The sequence below is a fragment of the Peromyscus californicus genome, unplaced genomic scaffold, assembly GCF_007827085.1.
Source record: "Peromyscus californicus insignis strain IS unplaced genomic scaffold, ASM782708v3 Scaffold_8__1_contigs__length_139910024, whole genome shotgun sequence".
Classification (NCBI taxonomy): Eukaryota; Metazoa; Chordata; class Mammalia; order Rodentia; family Cricetidae; genus Peromyscus; species Peromyscus californicus.
Window position 1 is genome coordinate 69,060,938 of NW_026294606.1, and position 24,151 is coordinate 69,085,088.

Consider the following 24,151-nt stretch of genomic DNA (forward strand, 5'->3'; position numbering starts at 1 on the left):
ACCCTGATGGGTCACAGAAGCCAAGATCAAATCATACAGCTTTTCTCATTGTTTTTCATTTGAACTCATTTTTCTACCACTGTTTTACTTGTGTAGATATAAAATAGAAAATCATGACTAATGTTCACTTAGTGCTTTTTGCATGTCAGATGCTGTATATTGATATGGTCTTAACATAAATTCTCTATACCTCTGAGAGAAAGATTTTACTCTCTCACAGAAAAAGTGAGATTTATGTAAAAAATCTCAACACTGGGGGAAGTAGTGTGAGGAACATGGGCAATACTAAGCACTATTTTTATAACTTTCCTCCAATGTAAGGTCAAAATAAAAATGTTAAATCAATGAATAGTACAATGAGGCCATGGAGAATTTTCCCCATGACTCTTGTTTAATTAATTAATTACTAACCAAATTTTCCTTAGAAACAAAAGTCTCTTTGTCACAAACTACAGCAAAGTAGTGTGCATGTGTCTTTTTATTCATGGTGAAGCAGCATCTTCAGTCAGTTCAAATGTTGTTATATGTGCCAGTGTATTACCTAAAGTAATAGTCTAATGTCACTAGACAGATCATGATTGCTTAAGAAGTATGGAATGATTTCACATAGCTTTTGATGTATCAGGTAAAATCAAAAGCCCATAAGCCAGCATGCAGATAAATTTCAGTGATGTAGTGACACTGCCCAGATCCATGATGTGGGCCTCCCATTTTACTCCACTCTTACAATTTCCTAAAAATAGAAAAAAATGCTTTCCATAGTTGGTTTGTGTCCTCCTAAAACTTTTAACTAATAACATCTTATCTTGAACACTTAACTAATAACATCTTATCTTGAACACATTGCCATATTTTTATGTCTCATAAAGTTTTTTTTCCTATCGGCTTCAATGCTGTGTGTTAAGGAGAATCATTGAAATTTTTAAATTGAAATTAGTGATATTTAAAATATTTTATAAAATGTTAGGTGATTTAGAAAAAATTAGAAAGTAGGAATTAGTAGGAAGCAAATATTCTTTCTTCTGACTTCCAATATAGTAACTTTTTGTACTTTCCAGCATGTGTTAAAATGAAAATTTGATTCTATATTCAGTATGAAGAATAGCATAATGTAGTTATAGTCATGAGAATAAGAATTCTGAAGTCAGTTTCCTTCAGTTTGAAGCATTAAATAATGATGAACCCATTTCTGATCCGTTACATTTACATAGAATTTCTATTTTCAATTTATTCCTTTTTGGATGGTGGTAGGAATTTGCTTTCTAAGATTTTCTTTGAAATTATTATTTACATTCAACTGTTACGAGATGTGTTTCCTATGTATTTTATTATTACACAATTCTTCATATGGGAAAGGAGGAATAGAGGGGAGTGATAGAGATTGGAAGGAGATAGAAGAGGAAATATCGGGGAGTAACTAGAATGTAGATGTTGTCAAAGAACTAACTTAATTTTTTAATTAAAATATATAAATATTAGTTTCTCCTCATAAAGTTTCATATGCAGACATAATTTCTACCTTTTATCATGCCTGCTCTTTAGGTACAACCACTGTAGACTCCATAGGATTGCAATTTGCTTTGGGGGTCACAATGGAAGCAACTTTTTTCCATTGTTGCTATTGACCTTGGAAAGCTTATGTTGTCTTCTGGGTCATTTGGTATAGTTATCCCTGTGCATGTGGCCTTATAGAGCTACCAGTTATCAATGTGACTGGAATTTTTAAACACTTTTTTTAAACTTTCTTTTTATTTATTCTTTGTGTTTTTCACATCATGCATCTCCATCCTATTTATTTCCCTGCCCCTTTGTATCCCCCCTTTGCCTTTACAACCCCCCCAAAATAAAATAAAATAAAATTTAAGAGAAAAAAAGAAGAAAAAGCAAAAGAAGGAAAAATTGATCTTGTCATAGAAGCTGTAGTGAGCGAGATACAGTGAGTCACTCAGTAAACCCTTTTCTTTTCCATCTATCTTTACTTGCAAGTGTTCATTGCAGAGAGTCATTGGTCTGGTTTCGAGGCTTCTGGTTTCTGCTATACTATGGATGTTGGGCCCTCACTGGAACTCCTCTTGGTTATCCTGGTGTTGCTATGTGTTGTGGAGATCCTTCAGTTTTCGGTCTGCCGGACCGATCCCTTCACATGCTCTAGCAGAACACAGATGGGGTGGATATTGGGGTGGGCCAACACATAACCCTGGTTCTGGGCCTGTGTAGTTGCAGGATTCGTCAGCCTGCCAGCTCTCCCTTGTCCTCACTACCAGGGTGGTTTCTCCTGGCATTACCCTGGCTAGTTCACTCCTTGTAGTGATGAGCAAGGGGCGGGGCCAGTTCTCCTGCTTTCATGTCCCCAGGGTCTGTTCTCCCACACCCACACCTTCAGAGCCTGCTCTGCTCCATTGCCAGGGGCGCCATAGGGGCCACAGTAGCAGCTGATGAAGGGCAGGTACAGCTCTCCCACTCCTATGACCTCAGGGCCAGCTCTCCCTCCTGCCTCAGGCATTGATAGGTGGTGGTGATGGGGGGGAGAGACATTTCCCACCCATGTCACCACTTGATAGATAAGTAATAGGAGCAGCTTTCCCATGCTTGAAACTTCGAGGGCTGCTTCACTGACCGCTCTGCCAATAAGATTGGCTCTATTGTGCTGGTCAGGCCAGGTGCAGGGCCTGCGCTCTCAAGTGTTGCAGCTTCTGGGAGACAGGGACAGCTCTTCCTGCCTTATGACCCCAGGGCCAGTTCTCCCACCTGCCTCAGACACTGATGGATGGGGTGGGGACCATTTCTCCCCTGCCCATGCTGCTATATCACAGATGAAGGGCAGGGCCACGTCTCTCATGCTTGTATTCCTGGGCCAGCTCACCTATGCCCTTGTCAACAGTGTCAGCTCCTCTGTGCTGCCCAGTCAAGGTGCAGAGCCCACTGCTTTTCATGTCTGCATGTACAACTTTATGCCAGAAGAGGGCATCAGATCCCATTATAGATGGTTATGAGCCACCATGTGGTTGCTGGGACTTGAACTCAGGACAGTACCCACTTAACCACTGAGCCATCTCCCATGCTCTTAACCACTGAGCCATCTCCCAAACCTTCAAATACTTAAGCATTAAGATTTGCCCGTTTGTTTAAATGTCTGTACAAATGGACAACATATACTCTCCAGTCTTTGCCCTCTTTATTTGTTGTCAGAACATTCTGATTGTTAAATGAAAGAAAAATGGAAATCACGGGATTTATTCCTAGTTTTACGATTATCTAGTGCAAGTAGACTTTTGTCTGCGGCCACAGAAAGCTGGGAGATGGGGGCAGTTCTCTGGTAAGGTTGAAGCCAGTTGTTTTTAAATGGCTCAGTAGAATAGACTGGGCAACAGTCGTAACGCAAGGATGAAGGAGAAGCAGAAGGACATGAATGTGAGGGTTTAAGAGTTAAGGCCCAATTTTACCTCTAGCTTCTTGTGAATGCAAGTGAGTGTTTTACCCTTCAAATTGACCAAACAAACCCATCGATAAGGAGCATGTCCTTTCCTTTTCTTATGTAAGACTGTGTGGTGAGCTACCCCTTATATCAGCAAGAACGGCCTCCTTCTATCCTTTAAGAACTATTAGGTGGTGTTGGTGTCAGGTCCTTGAACCATACTGTTAACACACACGCACTACTATATTTTCTCCTCCATTGGCTTCTTCCTCAAATTGCTTATCTTTTCTTGCATGCTTATCTAATTTTACATAAAATTCATTTTTAAGGATTTAGTGGGATTTAAAGCTTTGGTTTATTGTAATTCACGTACAGTGAAGCTCCAGCCACTTAAAAAGAAATAGTTATTGGTGCATGCATTTCCTAGAGAGGAAGTACACATGGTAACATGTTCCTCTAAACCAAGCTGTACTTGCATACTTGGTTGTATACTTAAGTGTCGGGGTGGCTTTGAATTGAGTTGTTACTGAGATTCTCTGCTAAATGAAATCTAGACTAGTCATTTCATATTTAATTTCTTTAAAACATCTCAGTCTTGGGTTTTCAGTTAAATGCAAGTACAGCACATTCTGAGAGTACAGCACATTCTGAGCCTGTAGATTAAATCATACTCATAGAAAATAATTTGGGGAAACTATCCTTATTGAACAAATAAAGAATTGTTTCTTGTCATTATTGTCAAAAAATACCATATAAAAGCTATGCACATTAACATTGTATGTAAGATTACAAATGATCTAGAGATGATTTAAAGTATGTAGGAGAATATTTGCATGTAAGACTATGCCACTTTGCACCCGAGACTTGTGCATCTGCTGGATTTTGGTATCTTCAGGGAGAGGTGGGGTTTCAGAACCAATCTACCATATATACCAAAGGACATTTGAGGGGTCAGTCTGTTCAGATGGTGTCACTAAAAGACAGGGAACAATAGAACATGAGAAGAAGCGCCAATACCTGCTGTGTCAGTGTGAGCAGGTCTGAGTCTCTGGAACACTAGGTGACTCATAATAGAGTCCCAGCTAATTGGAGACTCTCTAATTTGGCGCCAGAGCCCAGGATGTTGCCTCTTTCCTGCCCTTTGTCTACAGACACACTGCCTGGACAAACTACCCCCCTTCCCTGTAGATCCTCACATAACACAGGTTATGTGCCATTTGACTCATTGGGCAGTAATTTGTTATGACCTTAGCTGATTGCATAATGTATGGATGTATGCCAGTGAACACACACATTAAACCAGATCTGCACCTCGATGCTGGTCTCTGGAGTCTGCTTCCCGGGAAACTCCTCTGGATTGTGTCTCTCTTCCCCCTCCCCCACAGAGCTCTGATGAGAGGGAGCAAAACCCCTACAGACATCTGGGCAGCTGTTCCTGACAGTTGAGTGTCTTGTGTCTCTGTGACTCCTGCAGAGGGAAGGTGATCTGGGAACACCCGGGAAGAGGTGCTGAGAATGGTACCTGAGGTGATTTACTATAACTCACGATTTCTGTCATGTCATCCTAGAATACCTTTAAGATTTTAGAGATGAGAGGCAGCTTTAAATACACATTATATTAAACTTTCCATATTCTTCTAATTTTGTTTCAGCATGAAACGCAGTACTCGAGTCTTAGATTTCTTAAGTATTGAAGAGTTCAGAGTGAGATGAAGCATGATATCCATCTACAGTTCAGTGTATGGGATCTAGAAGAAACAGAACAGTAAGAGCCTTAGGGGAGTAGAAACTGATGTAAACTCACCAAATTAAAAATCATTTTCTGTCACAGCTTTCGATGCTTACAGCAGGTCACTACATACCACTATGAGAGTCTAGAACAATGCCAAGCCAAGTTTTCTTTGGAGGAATGAAATTGATAACAGATCAGTGCATAATTTATGTTTTTCCATAGAGCGGGGTTGAATGGTTGTAAAAGTGGTTTAAGACGCATTTGTGTCCTCTCCCACATCAGTTACTGTCAGAACGAATTTACATACGAGAGCTTCTGTGAGAGCAAACCCAAATGTCTTAGCTGCCAGGCAGAGGACCCTGTACCTCCTTCCCTGCCTTGTCCTTTCAGTCAAAGGATCTGTTTTTGATTCACAGATCAGACATTTTCCTAACTAATAAACTGCTCAGAGTCTTAAAAACTATATAGTCTCAATCTCTATGCGTTCCATATTTGGAAGCTTAAGGCAGTGCCTTAACACTTGATTTAAATATATTATATAAGACCTTGATTTATATATATATATATAAGACCTTGTTAAGTCTGATGATAAAATGTTGGCAAACTATTAGATTAAATGATGTCTAAATTGAGTGTCACAGTCAGTGTGCAGATCTTCTTTTCATATACCGTGGGAAGGATTGGAAATGTGACAGCTCATTCAACCCCATCTCTTAAACAGCATTAGAAAGTCTATAGTCCGTCTTTAAATGGCATCTTAAAAGATATCAACTTAAACGTACTGAATGAGAAACAGCTAAATTGCAACAAAGCCTAAGGTATTCCAGTCTCAATCAAAGCTTTTCTTAATAGGATTTTAACTGGGTCTAGTTCTATGTAAAAGAGAGGTCTCAATGGACTTTTCCTTTCTGCTCGGTAGACAACTGTCCAGATCAGCTTGCAGCTGCCAGTGCGGGAAACATTTCACACTTCCTCCCTTGCTGCATCTTACTATAAATTATACTGTGATCCAAATTTGTTCAAGCAAATTTTTTTCAATAGCCATAATTAGGTAAGTATGTGAATAACATTTACAATTGCTTCTCATTTAAAATAGGTAAGGTAAGGTAAGCTTACATTTTTGTTTTATACTCAGTTTCTGGAGAAATTTCTGGGTCCTGGAATGCTGAGGATAGCATACCTGGGAGCCATTGTTTCAAAGGTAGAATGAGGCAGGAACACTGATTTCCTGTGTAGGGGGAATGCATGGCTATGTGTGCTGGAATCCCAGATGTAATTGATCTGGGGTTTCTTATTTAGTGCTGTAAAAGCTGATTTTAGGTACTGCGTGAAGCTGATTGGACCACCATGGGCAGTGCTAAAATAAAAACAGGCTTATGTTGTATCAGGTGAGGCTGGAGTGAGGCTGTGGCTTCTATGGTTAACTCAGTAGAACCAGAGCCAAGGACTACTCTGCTTTGCTTCAGGAACCGTGGGGGAAGTCTGGATGAGGATGGCTTTGCTTTCCTGATTTATAAAACATTCATTTGTCAGAATATTTGAGGTTTGTATTTGCACATATGCACACACACACACACACACACACACACACACACACACACACACACGTGTGCACGCACACATATACAAAGCTTGAGTTTAGAGAAAGCACTAGTGAGCATTTTCATTGGTTAGGTAGGGAGGGCCAGTCTCTATCACTTGGTCAATGTGAAGATGTGACTCTGACCTATAACCAGTTGACCAATAGTTTGTCACCTTTTCTTTCTACTCCATTATTTTTTAATTTGATATAGATTGATACCAGCATCAGTTGTTCTGTTATACAAATGGGATTAACCAGAAGATCTGCCATCTTGTTTGGTGAAATTTTGTGAAAGAGTTGAGGTCAAACACTGAGCAATTATAATGAAAATTTAATTTGCATAAGAAGTTTAGATGCTTCCAGTTTCCAGCCTCAAGATTCAGAAATTTCATTCTGAAATGACATAGAGAACAATGATTTTGTTTTTCGTAAGAAGCCAAAAACTTACATATGGGAGTATAGATATACTGGATCCTACACATTTTCTTAAACTTATTTTTTGAGAATTTCATGCATGAGTACTATATTTACATCATGTATATACCTCCTTTTGCTTCTAACTCCTCTGTATCCCTTTCTAGATTCCCTATCAAACTTTTGACCTCTTGCATAATTCTTATTGTTACATGTTTTATACATATATTTTATACATTTTTGTGTACACACACACACACACACACACACACACACACACACACAATTCTCTTAGTGTTACTTGTATGTACATGGGTTTAGGACTATAATCGCGCAGGGGACTTGTATGTACAGAGCTGAGTCTTTCTTTCAGACTGGATGCTACATCTTGCAATTTTATAAAAACACAAAGACTTAAATAAAACAAAACAAAAAGCTTTAAGAAATTAATGACCCAGCCGGGCGGTGGTGGCGCACGCCTTTAATCCCAGCACTCGGGAGGCAGAGCCAGGTGGATCTCTGTGAGTTCGAGGCCAGCCTGGGCTACCAAGTAAGTTCCAGGAAAGGCGCAAAGCTACACAGAGAAACCCTGTCTCGAAAAACCAAAAAAAAAAAAAAAAAAAAAAAAAAAAAAAAGAAATTAATGACCCTCAACAGAATAAAAACTTTAACAATTTTACTAACAATATTCTCTTAATATTGTATGAAAACATAAAATAATCAAATATGAGTTTTATTTTAAAAAACTTTCCATTGTATAAAATGTTTAGTACATTTTACTATTGACTTATTTTTTAAAGTATTTTTTAACATGTTGAATGTCTTGCCTACATTGATGTATGTTTGTGCAATACTCCTATAGTCCAGAAAAGGGTGCTGGATTCCATGGAACTGCGGTTACAGAGATGCCTGTGTGTGTTAAGATCCCAGATCCTTTACAAGAGTAACCAGCACTTAATGTCTGAGCCATCTCTCTAGCCCTGCTTTTCTTGTAGATTTCTATATTAAAATTATCCATTTCCCCCCATGTAATATAAAGAAGAATTTTAGTTACTGGTTAAAGGATCTCCAAATTTTGTGCATAGTCCCCAGGCCATCCTGATAAATTTGGACTCTGCTAGTCTCTATTTTATATTTTAGCGTCTCTTAAGCAACAACATATGTTGAATCAGGGATTTTGATGACTTAAGTTTCTCCCCACAAGCCATGTTATGTTAAAATTAATGACCAAATAACCATAAAATGCCACTCTAGGGATCAATGGTTTAGCTGGCAATAAAGCATTTCAGCATTTATAGTTAAATTTATAGTAAATGGACAAGAAGGTTAAAAATCAGATTTTTTTACTTTAAGGAAGTAAAACTCTCAAAGTCACAGGATCATGATGATGGATTCTTTGAAGACACATTTCAAATGACAAGCCAGAACGTTTTTATGACCATAGTGTCATTAAAATCCTTAGTTTCAAAAGCAACTGTTGTTTTAATTAGGGTGGTGTTTTAAAATTTAAACTGCAAATGACTTTATACTGGGAGAACATCTAGCATACAGGGCACTCTAGTTTATGCTAGCAGTCTGAGGTACAATTATATGACCAGTAATAAAGCACCATCAATGATAGAAGTGTGACAAGCATAGATGTGGTGTTATTCATCATACTGAAGTGCTAACATGAGAGATGTCACGTTTTCATAGTAGAAATTAATCATTTTCTAAATACAAGTTACCTTCCGGAGTTATCCCAGAACTCAGGAGGCTGAGCCAGGAAGATTAGGAATCAGAGGACATTTTGATGATGTAGTAAGTTCCAGAATAGCCTGGGTGGTCTAGTGAGAACTTGTCTCAACACTTCCCCCACAACAACAAAAACAAGGAGTTAAAAAAAAAAAAGTAAAACCAAGTGAAAGGAAACTTCTCTTTAAATATTGAAATGGTTTGTACCATTGTGTAACTTCCCTGTCACCTACTCATTTAGTTCTTAGTCGCACTGGTAAGCTCAAGTGTAGAAGCCACTAAAAGTGAAAAAAAAAAAAAAAGAGAGAGAGCAGAAATTTGGTTGGAAGGACTTGAGTTTTTAAATCATCAGCCAGGAAACTTCTTGGAGTGTGTCAGGGATCATTTTATACTTTCTAGATCCCATTCAAATACAATGCAAGGATCGCGTAGTCTACACATTCCTCCTGCCTGTTCCAGAGCTAAAGAAATTTCCATCAGTTCTCATGGCACACACTTGGACTTTCAGCAGACACAGAAGAGGAATTGTAAAGTCAAGACCAGAAGATGGATAAGTTACTTTTTCCTCGCTGTGACAAAATGTCTTATAAAAGCAACCTTAAGAAGAACAGGTTTATTTCAGCTCACAGTACAAGGAAGGGGTCAAGTCATCCTGAGGAACCTGAGGAGACTGGCCCTACTGCTCTGCGCTCAGGAAGCAGAGGGGCAGGAACGTTGGTACTCAAGTTGCTTTTGTCCTTTGGTTCAGTTCTGGACCCCAGTCCATGGAATTGTACTGCTCACATTCCAAGTTATTTCCATGTTCTGTTAATTTTGCATAGAAACACCCTCACTTTTATAACCAGTGCTGTGTTTCTATGTTGATTATAAATCCCATCAAGTTGACTGGAAGATTACTATCAGTCCATATGGCAAAATACATCTCAAAAGGAAGAAAAATAAAATTAAAAGTTTTTAAAACAGAACTTTCTATATATATAATTATTAATGTATTTTAGCATATTCTGATGTTTATCTAACAAAACCATGATTCTGAGTAGAAAGTGATAGCTGAAGAATAGCCAAAAAGTAAGGGGGAGGATCTGGAAACATACACCCAAGTGGATTTAGGAATGGAGAGAGAAGAAAACACATGGAAAAACTATATAGAAACAGTTATAAATTAAATTACAATCTAGCAGCAAGGCTGTGTAGGAAGAAAACAAAGATACATAAGAGTTGTAGAAGCAAAGGACAGAGGGTTTGTCAAAGTTAGATGATAGCATAATGAGTTAGGAAGAATTAGCATTGTGTGTTTGGTCTTTGCATCTCATGTAAATAAAACCTGTTTGGATTAAACTACAGTGCCTGCCATGTAAATGTGGGGAATAAGCCACATCACCATGAGTGATGTAAATTGCTTTATTTGGAAATAATCCCTCCCCTCAAAATATGTAAACACATATAGTGTACTAACCTCAGGGCTTGGGCTTGCTCTACCCAATGCTATGTAGGCAGAGTTTTTTTTTTGTTTGGACCCCTGGCTCCCCAAATAATGATATTGAGACTTATTATTAATTAGAAATACTCAGCTGATAGCTTAGGCTTGTTACTAACTAGCTCTTTCAACTAAATTAACCCATATTTCTTATCTACGATCTACCACATGGCAGTACCTTTTTTCCAGCACAGCATGTTCATCTCCTACTTCCTTTGTGTCTGGCTGGCAACTCCACCCTCTTTTTCCCCACGCTCTCTTTTTGTCTGCAAGTCCTGCCTAATCTCTATCTGCCTATTTTATTAGCCCTTTATTAACCCAATGAGAGCAACAAATATTCACAGTATACAAAAACATTGTTCCACAGCAATGCTGTGTGGTCCTCGGAGTCTATTTGGTTGCTTGTCCTTCACTGTTAGAGAAGAGGCCAGTATCTCAATGGAGAAATACATAGGGAATTCAAAACCGTAAGCAGTATGGATGAGAAACACAGCTTCAGCTCAAGTGGCCCAAGAGACTTTTCTGAGTAAAGTCTGTGCTGCAATGCTCAGTGGATTTTTAATTCACAATAACTGATGCTGTGAGTATTATGGGACATTGCCAGTGCCAAGGACAAATATTGGAGTGCTGGCTGTTCTTGACTGTCAACTTGACACAACTGACAAGTGGGAACAATTCTCCAATGAAGAATTGCTTCCATCAGAATGGCCTGTGGGTATGTTTGGGTGGTTTTCATGAATACTGACTGATGTGGGAAGGCCTAGTCTACCGTGGGCAGTACCCACCCCCTCCGAAGGTGGCCCTGGAGTATATAAAAAGCTAACTGAGCATAATTCAGGAGGAGCAAGACAGTAAGTAAATCTGGGGTCCTTCATGGTTCCTGCCACTGGTTTCCTGAATTGAGTTCCTGCCTGATTTTCCTTGATGATGGACTGTGACCTAGGGATCTAAGATGAAAGAAACCATTTCCTACACAAGTTAGTTTTGATCATGATCAAAGCAGCCCAAAAGCAAACTAAAACAGTTAATTAAAGGAAGGATTTAGATTTATCTCCTAGTTTTTCCTGTACTTTAGTCTGGGTTAATTTTAAATTGCTAAGTAGAAAGGTTTATTAGTTACGTTTCCATTACTGTGATGAAATGCCATGACTAATATAACTTATAGAAGGAAGAGGATTATGGTTCCAGAGTCCATCACCACCATAGGCAAGCAGCATATTAGCAGGCTGGCATGGTGACTGGAGACTGGAGCAGGAAGCTGAGAGCTCACATCCCAGTAATTATAAGCAGAAAGTTAACAGTACGCTGGTAATGGCAAGAGGCTTTTAAATCTCAAAGCCTGTCCCCAGTGATATGCAACCTCCAAGAGTCCTGAAAACTGGGGACCAAGTACTCAAACATCTGACCCATGAGAACATTTTCATTCAGACCATCACAAAGGGTAGTTAGATGCCCCCTACACAAGGAGAGTGAAAGCATGTAAGTATTTTGGTAAAAGGGACTTATTTTGTATTTATAACAATAAACTAGAATTCTACTCACTTTTCTCTAAATCTTTTCTTTAATTGTGTAGAAGATTGGCTCTGTTGGTTGAAAAAATATTTAAAGATAAGATTGGAAAGGAACTTTAAGGGAAGGAAGTAATGGTGGGGGTGGGAGAGAGACAGAAGAATAATCAGAATGCATTAAATACATACGTGAGATTGTGAAAGAATAAATTTAATCGATAAAAAATATGGTTCTTAAAGGAGTACTCATTTCTGGCATTTGTGTGAAAATCATTTAAACAATAGTACATTATACTAGATTGTATACTTCATTATGCCATTCTTAATAATAAAAGCACAACTTTCTGAACCTTTTAGTCAATAGCTCTCAACCTCCTTTTCATTTCTTTTCCTGTTATCGACCGGGCTTTTTTCAATTAAATGCTTCATTGTAACCAGCAATCAAATATGCTTTGTATAAATTCTTAGGCCTTAGAGAAACTGAGTGTTATTTGTCTTCATTCACATAACGGATGGGATGTGAGAAAGCTTCCTCAAAACTGGTCCCCAGAGGATGCTTTCAAATAGCATGTGGGTTTGCAGAGTTTCAAGTAGCAAATTAGTTTCAAATTGATCAACGTTTATCCCTTTCAAAACCCACTTAGGAAGTTTCAGAAAGGCATTGTAATATAAGGGGAGTGAAAGAATAAAAAGTAAAATCAAAGCAAACCACAGGTTTTTTTTTTCCCTTTGAGTACGTCTAAAGCGACAGAGGAAGCTGAAATAAACTGGATTTTTGATTCTTTAAAATCACCAAAAGTAAACACATTTCCTAGGATTTAGAAGGAAGATTGCGTGTTTAGGTATGTGCATGTCACTTAGCATTTGGGATAAGTTTTGTATATAAAGAGGCATGTCTAAGTTTTATATGACCTTGTCTCTTCCACCAAGCTCCAAGCTCTTCAATATTTTTTTCTCTCTGCCTTTAACACAGCAGAAACACTGATGGGAAGAGGTTTTGTGGCTGAAGAGAAACTCTGTAAGCTGCAGCTGTGTGCAGTCCCTGAGATCCTGACAAAAGAAGATCCTTTGGTCCTAAATAAAACAATAGAGAAGGCAAGCTTATTAGTCAGGGTTCTCTGGAGTCACTGAACTTGTGGAATAAATTCTCTCTCTCTCTCTCTCTCTCTCTCTCTCTATATATATATATATATATACACACACACACACACACACACACACACATATATATATATATATATATATATATATATATAATATTAGTAGTTTATTGGAATGACTTACAGGCTGCAGTCCAACAATGGCTACTTGTGAATGCAAAGTCCAGGAATCTAGTAGCTGCTCAGTCCCAGGAGGCTGAGTGTCTCAGCTGGAATGGATGTGCTGAGAAGGCCAGGACCAGCAGGCAAACAACAAACCACTCTTCCTTCTTCCATTGTCCTTCTATAGGCTTCCAGCAGAAGGTGTGGTCCAGATTAAAGGTGTGCCTTCCAGCCTCAGGGTCTGGATTAAAGCCATGTTTTCTTCCTGCCTCAAGGTCTGGATCACAAGTGTGTCCTCCATTTCTGGGTTATGGTTCATTCCAGATATAGTCAAGTTCCCAACTAAGAATAGTCATCACAGCAAGAAACAGTGCATTGACTTAAACATTTCAGTTATAGATATAGTGAGAAAGAATTAAAGGCACCTCATGAGTGGTCTTGCTCTTATGATGTTTGCATCTGTTACATAGAAAAATACTCCCCCACTTAGTCCTTTCCCTCCTCTCTCCTTTCCTTCCACAATGGGCAGTTATAACAAGAGTCTCAATGTCATGTTTCTCCTAAAGTATGACTCAGTACTTGTATACACTTATCTCTCATCATGTTACCTTGTGGGAATGGGAAAGTGGTAGAAGACACTTCTCTGGCTATAGCTTTTTACTACATAATCTGCATTTTTTAAAAAGCATTTGTACGTGGCATATGGCAGACTGGCTTATTGCCTGAGGAGTAAGGAAAAACTCAGACATTTTGTTTCTGACTTAACATGCTGAAGGAATTTACAGACTCAGATGTGTTTAAGACCAGACAAAGTACATGAATGATGGACATGTCTCAAGTATAAGACAATTGGTGGTATGCAACATAGAGCAGTAGAGTCTGTGACAGCCAAGGGGCAGTGTCTTCTTGAGAACTATCCTACTTTAAAACACTGGTGACCTATTTGACTTGGGAAAAACTTTTTACTAAACCCTGATGATGTGGGTTTAGCCCAGGAGCCACTATTCAGTCTTTTGTGTATTACATATAAGATATTCAAAGTCAAGCCTAGATTTTGTTTTTCATTCTTGTTACCATGGAAACATCATAATACCAATATGGACACAAATTTTTTTTTCCTGAGTCAAAAACTGGTAAAAAGACATATTCTACATAGCTCAACATTACCTAACAAGGAATTCAATCTGAATTCTGAAGAGTAACAAGGTACTTGCCATTTTTCTAACCCATTTAAGGACTCAGACAGACTATGTAGAAATCATATTTTTCTTTGAAGCAATCTTCTTATTTTTACTTGGTCTACTTATCTGTGTTAGTTCACTTAATCCTTTGGTATCACAATTGTATTTTTATTATTCTTGAACAGTTTAAATGCACTTCTATGGTTCATATTTAATGATATTTTTTTCATATCCAGTGTAATAATTGAAAGCTCCAATTATTCTGCGGTGGTTTGTGTGTACAATAAGAGATAGATTTATAAATATAAAGTTTGTCAGGTCAAATCCAAGTTTTATTTTATAGGGATTGATTTTTAGGGTTATGTAAGCAGTTCTAAGTATGATTAAAAGCCCTCTTATATTGATCTCAACAGATCTTTTCCTGTGTATTAGAAGGTGAATTTTCATATTCTACGCCAAACTTTAAGGATCCCACAAGAATTACAGATTATGTGATACATATTAAATAGTTCTCTGAATGTTTTTTCGGAATTGAGAACAATTCCTCACAAATCCTTAGTGAATTCGGACTTATGGGGGCTTTAGTTTTCTGGGAAAGCAAAATGAAAAATCAGTGGAAACTATTAAGAAATACAATGGTAATATAAATATTTGTTCATAGGAAATTATTAGTAACTAGTAAGTGGTGGTTTTTATACATGACTTGAACAATTAGATGACATGCTTTGGAAATACCATATTCTAGAGATGATAAGAAGATATGATGTCTCTTCTATCATTAAAACATTGCATTTCTATAAGAGCAGAAAAACTCCAGTGTGTGTTAGTACAAAACACCACAACTTGTGACATATAGTAGTCTTGTGTTGTTCTGCTTTCTATGGGTCCACGTTGGAATGCAAAAATATTGTTTGTTGTTTTCTTTACTCTTTTGCTCTTTGGTTAGGGTGGGCTGCCACCCAGCTCCCAAATAAATCACATGGAGGTTTATTATTACTTATAATTGCCTGGCCTTAGCTTAGTTTGTTTCTTGCCAGCTTTTCTTAACTTAAATTATCCTGTCTATCTTTTTCCTCTGGGCTTTTTCCTCTTCTTAGTTCTGTATATCTTACTTTTATTCTTACTCTGTGGCTGGCTGTGTGGCTGTGTGGCTGGTCCATAGCATCCTCCTCTCCTTGTTCTTTTGCTCTTTCTTCTCCTTCCAGATCTCCCCTTCTATTTATTCTCTCTGCCTGCCAGCCCCGCCTATCCTTTCTCCTGCCTTGCTGTTTGCCATTCAGTTCTTTATTAGACCTTCAGGTATTTTAGATAGGCAAAGATAGCTTCAGAGTTAAACAAATGTAATATAAAAAGAATGCAACACACCTTTGAATCATTAAACAAATATTCCACAGCATAAACAAATGTAACACACCTTAAAATAATATTCCACAACAGTCTTACATCTAAACTGTGGTGTTTCAGGCAGTGTTTGTAGGAATCACATGGTACCAGAATATGTATAAACAAGAAACACATGCTGTTTATTTAGAATCAGGGATGTAGGAAGGCATATGATACAACATAGGTGATTGATACCAAACATTTCAATTATAGCACGTTAGTTTTTAAATTAACTTATAGTTATGTACATCAAGATTTTTTTTGCCAAATTCTTTCCTAATTCTTTGTAACTCCCACATTTGTGACCTCTAAGTTAAGGAAGCCATAGTTTACACTGAACTGGTTTTCAATTGCATCTTAAGTCATTTAATAAAGTGCAATGGGATGTAGGCATAAAATGTGGCTTCCCTAATTTCCAGAATATAGTACTATCTTGCATATAACATTTAATATTTCATTGTATGTAGCTAGAGTTTTCCTGCCTGGCCCACAGTCAGGACAAATCTCTCTCACCTGCCAGTCCCACAGCCATCAGACCCAACCAAGTAAACACAGAGACTTATACTGGTTACAAACTGTATGGCCGTGGCAGGCTTCTTGCTAACTGTTCTTACAGCTTAAATTAATCCATTTCCATTAATCTATACCTTGCCACATGGCTCGTGGCTTACCGGCATCTTCACATGCTGTTTCTCATCATGGCGGCTGGCAGTGTCTCTCTGACTCAGCCTTCCACTTCCCAGCTTTATTCTCCTCCTTGTCCCGCCTACACTTCCTGCCTAGCCAATGGCCAATCAGTGTTTTATTTATTGACTAATTAGCAACACATTTGCCATACAGAACATCCCACAGCACTTCCCACTTTTTTTTTCAAAAAGGAAGGTTTTAACCTTAACAAAGTAAAATTACATATAATTTGGGAATTTGGGCGTAGCTTCTCTTACTACTTCCTGCTGGAGGGGGGTGCTGTATCTTATGGGGACACAAAGAAAATTTTAGAATTATGGAGTAGTCCGTGAGGGTGTATCATCTGAGCCAGTCGCCTTGAAACCATTCTGGATGTTGGATCATCTGGGCCATGGTGTCATAGGAGACGTTTCAGGGGGTCTTGGCTGGTCAAACCTGATGTATCTTAATCTGGAACAAATCCATAGCCTTTGGCTTTCTGTGGGAACAAAAGCAGAGTCTCCTTTCCAAAGCAACATATCCTTATATCCAAATTTTGAAGTCAAGGTACCTTTAAAATATACATTTTGGCATAACTCAACAGCTTTTACAATCAAATGTTTTTCTGTAGTTAAAAATCCCAAAGACAACACAATCCAGATTCTTTGTATAATATTCATCTTCACGTGGCTTATTTTTTATATTAATTTTACTGTCTCTTTAAAGACCTTATTTTTTAAAACTATGTATTTGTTTATATAACTGTATATATCACCTTTTTTTGTCTCTTTCAAGCCTACGTATATTTTATACACATTGTAAACTATTACATCTGAATCTGTCTTATTGTGAATCTGTTGCTTTAAACTGCAGCAGCTGTGGCTGCTGGCTCCGCCCACCTCAGCTTCCCAGCATGGCGGTGGTTTACCACGAGCTCTGGGAGCTATGTGGGTCTATGCTTTTATCCAAGCAGCGTGTAGTCCAGAAACCTCTTTTTTTGTTTTGTACCAGCAAAGGCTAAATCCACCATGCATCTTAATGTGCCACTTGCAGAGGCCTCATTCCCGCCAAACTGCAGTTCAAGTGCACACACCAGAAACCCACAAGTAGCTCAAACCAGCAGCTGCTGCTCATTTGAGAGAGACAATTAGGAAGCTGTTTTTAGCTCCGTTTTAGAATCTTTTTTCTCAGTTTTTAGATGGAAACTCTTGCCACCACGTTGGACGCCATTTGTAGCTAGAGTTTTCCTGCCTGGCCCACAGTCAGGATAAATCTCTCTCACCTGCCAGTCCCACAGCCATCAGACCCAACCAAGTAAACACAGAGACTTATACTGGTTACAAACTGTATGGCCGTGGCAGGCTTCTTGCTAACTGTTCTTACAGCTTAAATTAATCCATTTCCATTAATCTATACCTTGCCACATGGCTCGTGGCTTACCGGCATCTTCACATGCTGTTTCTCATCATGGCGGCTGGCAGTGTCTCTCTGACTCAGTCTTCCACTTCCCAGCTTTATTCTCCTCCTTGTCCCGCCTACACTTCCTGCCTAGCCAATGGCCAATCAGTGTTTTATTTATTGACTAATTAGCAACACATTTGCCATGCAGAACATCCCACAGCAATTGTATTTCCACTTACTCTAGAAGCAACACTAAATATAAAGAGGGATTTTTCAGAACAGAGATATTTTGTCTCTACATCTGATTGTGTACATGCCAATGTTTGCAGAGACATACTAACTTCTAGATTACTCATGATAATTTGAGAATTTTTTATATACTTAAATATAGGGCAGAAGTAGTTTATATCAATATTTGGAAATTAGTTTCAAGGCTATTTTGTGTTACTAAGTGGTGTTTTATTTATTCATTCATTTATTTATTATATGTATTTACTGGATTGGGAGAGTGTTCACCATGGTATGTGTGTGGAGGTCAGGGTACAACTAGCAGGAGTGAGTTCTCTCCTTCCAAGTGTGGGTCAAAGGGAGCAAACTCAGGTTCTTGTGCTTGGTGTTAAGAGCCTTTGCTTGCTGAGTCATCTGACCATCTCCTAAGAGTCTTTTTAAATGATTTGTTTGACAAGCTATTGAGAAAGACTACCCATAAGACATAGAATTTGACATTTTTTTTTCTATCAGAACTTGAAACTACTGTCCATTACTTCTCAAGAATGCTCACATTTAAGTCCTTAACATATTGATATTTTGACAAATGTTATGTACGATTCAATTATGTGTTAGAGTAATACCTACCTGTCTTCTATGAGAGGCAACACCAACATGCTTGTCAGGTTATATAGAGTGAGTTCTAATAGAAATAAGTCATGTCTTCCAAACATGATGTTTACCTACTGTGGCACACTCAGGGTCACATGACATTCCTATAATTTTCAATTCAAATGGCCGGTTCCTTAATTTGTGACTATACAAAGATAACAGATGAGTGTCTATTCTAGAATGAAGTCATATATGGTATATATATATATATATATATATATATATATATATATATATATAGTTATTGTATAGTTATATATATATATTTACTGTATAGATGTTTCTATGGGTTACAACTGTATTTCCATTAAATATTGGATCCTGGTATTAATTTTCTCTCCATGTACATTACTACGCTAATGACAACCATGAACTGTGTGTATAAAACATAGTGTGTCTCTCTTTGCCTGATTTCTCCTCTTCTTACTTCTGAGCTGAGCTGGTTGATGGCTCACTTTGCTGCATTGTACTATATTGTATACACATTGAGCTAAGCCTCGCATTATTAGCAATTAATTTACCTTTTGCTATTTTCAGCTAATCATAGGCTTTTCTTCAATATACAATTTTTATAGTAATTTTTGCCAAATTCCTTGGTTGATTTCTGTTTATTAGTATTTGTAGGATTTGATCCTAAATGTTTTCTACATTTTGTTTTCTCTTCCAATAATATTTCTTTTAAAAATCTTCCAATGTGTTCTTTGACACTTATATACAGGTGCACAGTACATTATGATTATTCTCCTCTTGTCCATGGACTCCTTACCATCCTTCCACCCCTCTCCTTCCCTCCTCCTCCAAGCGTGTCCTTTTCCCACTTTCGTGTCTTTTAGTTTTATGTTGGTACCCACTGGTTTTAACTAGTATTGTCTGTGTGATTATGATTGGGAACTGCCTATTGGTGTGAGGGTAGCCCCCCACCCCGGGTGGGTACACAACTGAACTGAAAACAGTTAACAATTACTACCCCTCTACCAGAATCTGTGGGTAGCCAATTTGAGTCCTCTTTGATCTATGATTGACACTTGACAGACCTAATCGGCTCAGTGCAGGTGGCCTAAGTTGTGTAAACATGGGTGCAATGCTTATGCATGCCCTGAAGTGCATTTGAAAGTCTTTCTCCTAATGTTCTAGCTATCCTATTTTGCACAATGTTCCCTGAACCTTAGAGGAGATGGTATAAATGCTTTTTACAGGGCTGAGCATTCAACTGCCACCTATTTTCAGCCCCTTGACCAACCACAGTTTCTACATTTATGATTATCATTGCAAAGAAAATTTTCTCTGTTTAGGCTGAGAGTAGTGCTTGTCTGAGGCCATAAACATGAGTTGTCATTCTGTCAATTTAGTTAAACAATAGCATAAGCTCCTGCCTAGGGCCTAAGACCTCCTCAGCCATGAATTTTTTAACTGAGTTTACAATGCCAGGCATGGATTTCCTCCTTGAAGAAACTCCTCGAAATATTTTGTTCCATACATAATCATGGTAATAAAAATTATGCATTTTATCAATTATATAGGTTCTTCTCAGGTAATATCAGGTGAACCATCTTTGCCCATTATTTGCATCCTTAAATCTTTATTATGTTGACAAAACTTTATGATGTCCTGGCCTAAAAATATTAAACAAACAAACAAACAAAAATACAAAATAAAGAAAGATTTGGGGAAGATACCAAGATATTTAAGGTCAACAAATTTGATCTTCCAAACCTCCCTTCTTAGATGGGCTTATCAATAAATAAGGGGCATGATAGCATTCAGTACAGGATAGAATTTGACAGTTGAAGTGAAATAAAAATTCAGCTTCCACACTCAGCAATTGTGAAGGACAAATGAAATGGAAATGTATTTTCCTTCATGGTAGAAAAGAGAATGTTTTTTCTCTTAAAACTTTGGATTTGTCACAAGTACATTTTTACTAATCTATGGCAAGATGCCGAGTAAGTATAGCACACATTTGCATAAGTATTAAAATAATTCATCATGATTAATTCTATTACACTAGGTCTCAGCTTTAGTCACAATCTGCCATATACTATAGTGATTTGACAGTATTTCCTTTTTCTCCTGGGATTTTGGTGGGAATTCATATTCATGTGAGTTGCTGTGTTTAATTTGGTTCCAAAGAGGATCAATATGGATTCATCAGTTTCAGATACATGTCGAAAAATGCATGAAGTCACATTTGGAAGGGTGAAGACATCTAACCTCAGAAGTAGATAAACTCTTGATGAAAGACAAAAGGGGACAATTGGAAGAGTGGGCAGACTTCAGATATGTAAAGGTCAGAAGGAAACAAGACAACCTCATTGTCTTAGGACCACATTGGACATTTACGGGAAAGTAGGTGGATCTGCCTGGTAAGATTTCAGACAATTGAAAGTCATCAGATGCAGTGTGGGGAACTGAGGAAGCTCCAAATGAGTATGTGTGGCTGACAAGGACCAAAGCAGCCTCAGACCCACGGGAAACTGACAAAGCCTTTCTTCCAGGTCAGGATTAGAGGATGGGAAAGCCTTCTTCTGGTCTCAGTGGGAATGTTTATGGAGAGTGTTAATCATTTACAAACGGATTAGCCAGTGTTTGCAAAACTATCAACTACAGCTTCCTTTTTCAGGATGTTTACAGTCTGAGACTGCTGCCACCAGAGACCTCCTGCAGAGGCTAGCTAACTCCTCCCCTTCTGCTATATATAATAAATGCACTGGGGTTCCTGATGCTGAGGATTTGGTGCTGCTTTGTCAGAGGGTACATAGTTGCCCTGACCCCAGCTTTTCTGTCCTTGTGTCTGTATGGCTGTCCTTTCTTCATTCCCTCAATGCCCCCACTCAGCTTTCTCTCTCTCTCTCTCTCTCTCTCTCTCTCTCTCTCTCTCTCTCTCTCTCTCTCTCTCTCTGTGTATACATATGTATGTATATATATGGATATGTGTGTGGTTTCATATTTATGCATGTATATGTGTATAGGAAGATGCATTTGAATGGTGGTACAAGTGCACTTATGTCTGTATGTGGTATATACACATATATGTGTGTGTGTATGTGTGTCTTTGCACACTGATGCATGTATATATTGTGTAGGAAAGTGTATGTGATTGATGGTACAAGTGCACTTGTGTGTGCATGTGGAGATCAGACTACAAGCTCAGGTATCATCCTCATGAACTATAGCCATCTCTGTGAGCTAGGGTCGTTTACTGAGATCTGGAGTTTACCAATCAGGCTAGATTTTCTGTCCAGTGAACACTAGAATCCTCCTGTCCCCACCTCCCCAATGCTGAGATTAAAGGCTCCCAACACCACCCATCATTTTCATGTGAGTATGAGGAATCAAACTCACAACTTCATACTTCCGTACTGAATGAGACATCTCCCAGCCTTGTGAATTCTTTTTCAGCCATGGGTTTCTATGATTTCTTTCACAATTCAACACCTTTCTTTTATACCTCAGATCTTGATAGTGGCTTCAGTGGGAGATGGCTTCACCGGAGATATTGCAATTGATGATCTGTCATTCATGGATTGTACCCTCTACCCAGGTAAGAGAAAGCATTTCAAATATACAAGAATTTCCAAATCTGTTTATTTGGAAGAATTACCAAGGCAAGGAAATCTATACTTCATATTCAGGAATAACCTAAAGTGCCCTTGCTTTTACAATTCCTTAAATGTATTGATACTGGAAAAAGATATTGTAAATCTCTGCAAGTAAGTAATCTTAAAACTGAAACATAGGAAAGATATTTGGTCTATCATTTTAATCATTTATCATATATGAAATACCAGAAAGTCATATCTGAAGTTACACTGCAGTTTCATGATCTTTGTGAGACATAAGTGATGGTAAAAATAATTATTTCAATATAATATTTACTGAGTTGTTTATAATCACATTGTGGTTTTTAAACTTCATTAGCATCTCATTTATCTTTAGTGACACTGATGTTTTAAATTTAGGCTATACTTTTAACTATTCCTAGGAATTGTATACAACCTGTTCTTCACATATTTTTTATTTATATCTATTGAAAATAGACTATTTACAAGACATGTATTTCCATCTGCAACCTTCCTCCTAAACTCCATACTTATGCTCTGTTCAACATCTAATAAAAGTTCCTGTGATAATGAGGGAAGCCACTAAACATCACAACAGCCCAGGCTTGCAACATGGTGTGGAGAAGCGGATGCTCCTCCTCTGCAATGCACAGTGGTTCAGTAAAACTGGAAATAAAATTCATAAATATCACCCTGGCACTCAGCCTGGAGGCTCTTAAATCAAATGACATGGGAAACCAGTGTCATTTGCTGAGTATACTTGAACCCAAGTGCACCTGATTTGCTGATCTTTTTGTTGTTGTCTGTTTGTCTTTTGAAACAGAGTTTCTCTGTGTAATCCTCACTATCCTGAAACTTGCTTTGTAGACCAGGTTGGCTTCGAACTCAGAGATTACCTCTGCCTCTGAGTGCTGGGTTTAAAGGCATGAATTCCCCCACCCCCCAGATCACAGATATCTCAACTCATTGTCCCCTCACCTTCACATCACTGTGTGACAGAGTTTAAAGCATGTTCTAGGTCTCCACCCCACTTCTCTGTAGTTAGCATCCTTCTCCATCTCATCATTCCAGCAGCACTGACTCATGCCAGTAGTGTCTAGCTATTCTGTAGGACACTATACAAAGCAGATTTGTAGTTGAAGTTTTCCTGTGTCCACCCGACTCCTGCAGCTGCTCAGACCCAAGTAAACACACAGAGACCTATATTACTTATAAACTGTACGGCCGTGGCAGGCTTCTTGCTATCTAGCTCTTATATCTTAAATTAACCCATTTCTATTAATCTATACTTTGCCACGTGGCTTGTGGCTTACCAGTACTTTACTCTTGCTTCTCATGGTGGCGGCTGGCAGCATCTCCTGACTCAGCCTTCCACTTCCCAGAATTCTCCTCTCTGCTTGTCCCACCTGTACTATACTTCCTGCCTGGCTACTGGCCAATCAGCATTTTATTTATTTATCAATCAATCAGAACAACACATTCGTAGCATACAGAAAGACATCCCCAGCATAGGATCCTTTTCTGGAAGGCCAGTAAGAAGGAAAATTCATCGCCCATTCATATTTTAGTAAATGTGCCCATTCTTATTCATACACTTGGTCGTCTTTTACCACAGATCTTTCCAGAGCGAACTCACTCATTTGCTCTAGCCTGAAGCCACCATTGTCCCACAGATGATTATTCAATTTGTTTTGTAAATTACCTATTATGGCTTTTTACTATTTTATTAATAAATAATGCTCAGGAATCAGATGTTAGAGTATAAATCTGATAGGTCCACAGAGTGATGGAGAAAAAGATCAGTTGCCCCCCCTCTCTACTTTCTCAGATTGAAAGGGCCCACAAATATTTCCAAGCCCCTCCTTATGTCTCTCTGAATCTCTCTTTCCTTTTCTGAGTCTACCAGAAAACTCTATGGGTCATTCAAGCCAGCTGAATGTGGACTCCACCCTCTAGT

General features: G+C 38.3%; 1 protein-coding gene across 1 annotated transcript in view; it reads left to right on the forward strand.

Annotated features, from left to right (window-relative positions):
- Positions 1 to 24,151, forward strand: part of Malrd1 (MAM and LDL receptor class A domain containing 1) — a 605,236-nt gene that overhangs the window by 167,419 nt on the left and 413,666 nt on the right. The window contains exon 18 of the mRNA XM_052729219.1: positions 22,088 to 22,175. Coding sequence (XP_052585179.1) covers positions 22,088 to 22,175 — 88 coding nt within the window. The remainder of the gene's footprint in view (positions 1 to 22,087; positions 22,176 to 24,151) is intronic.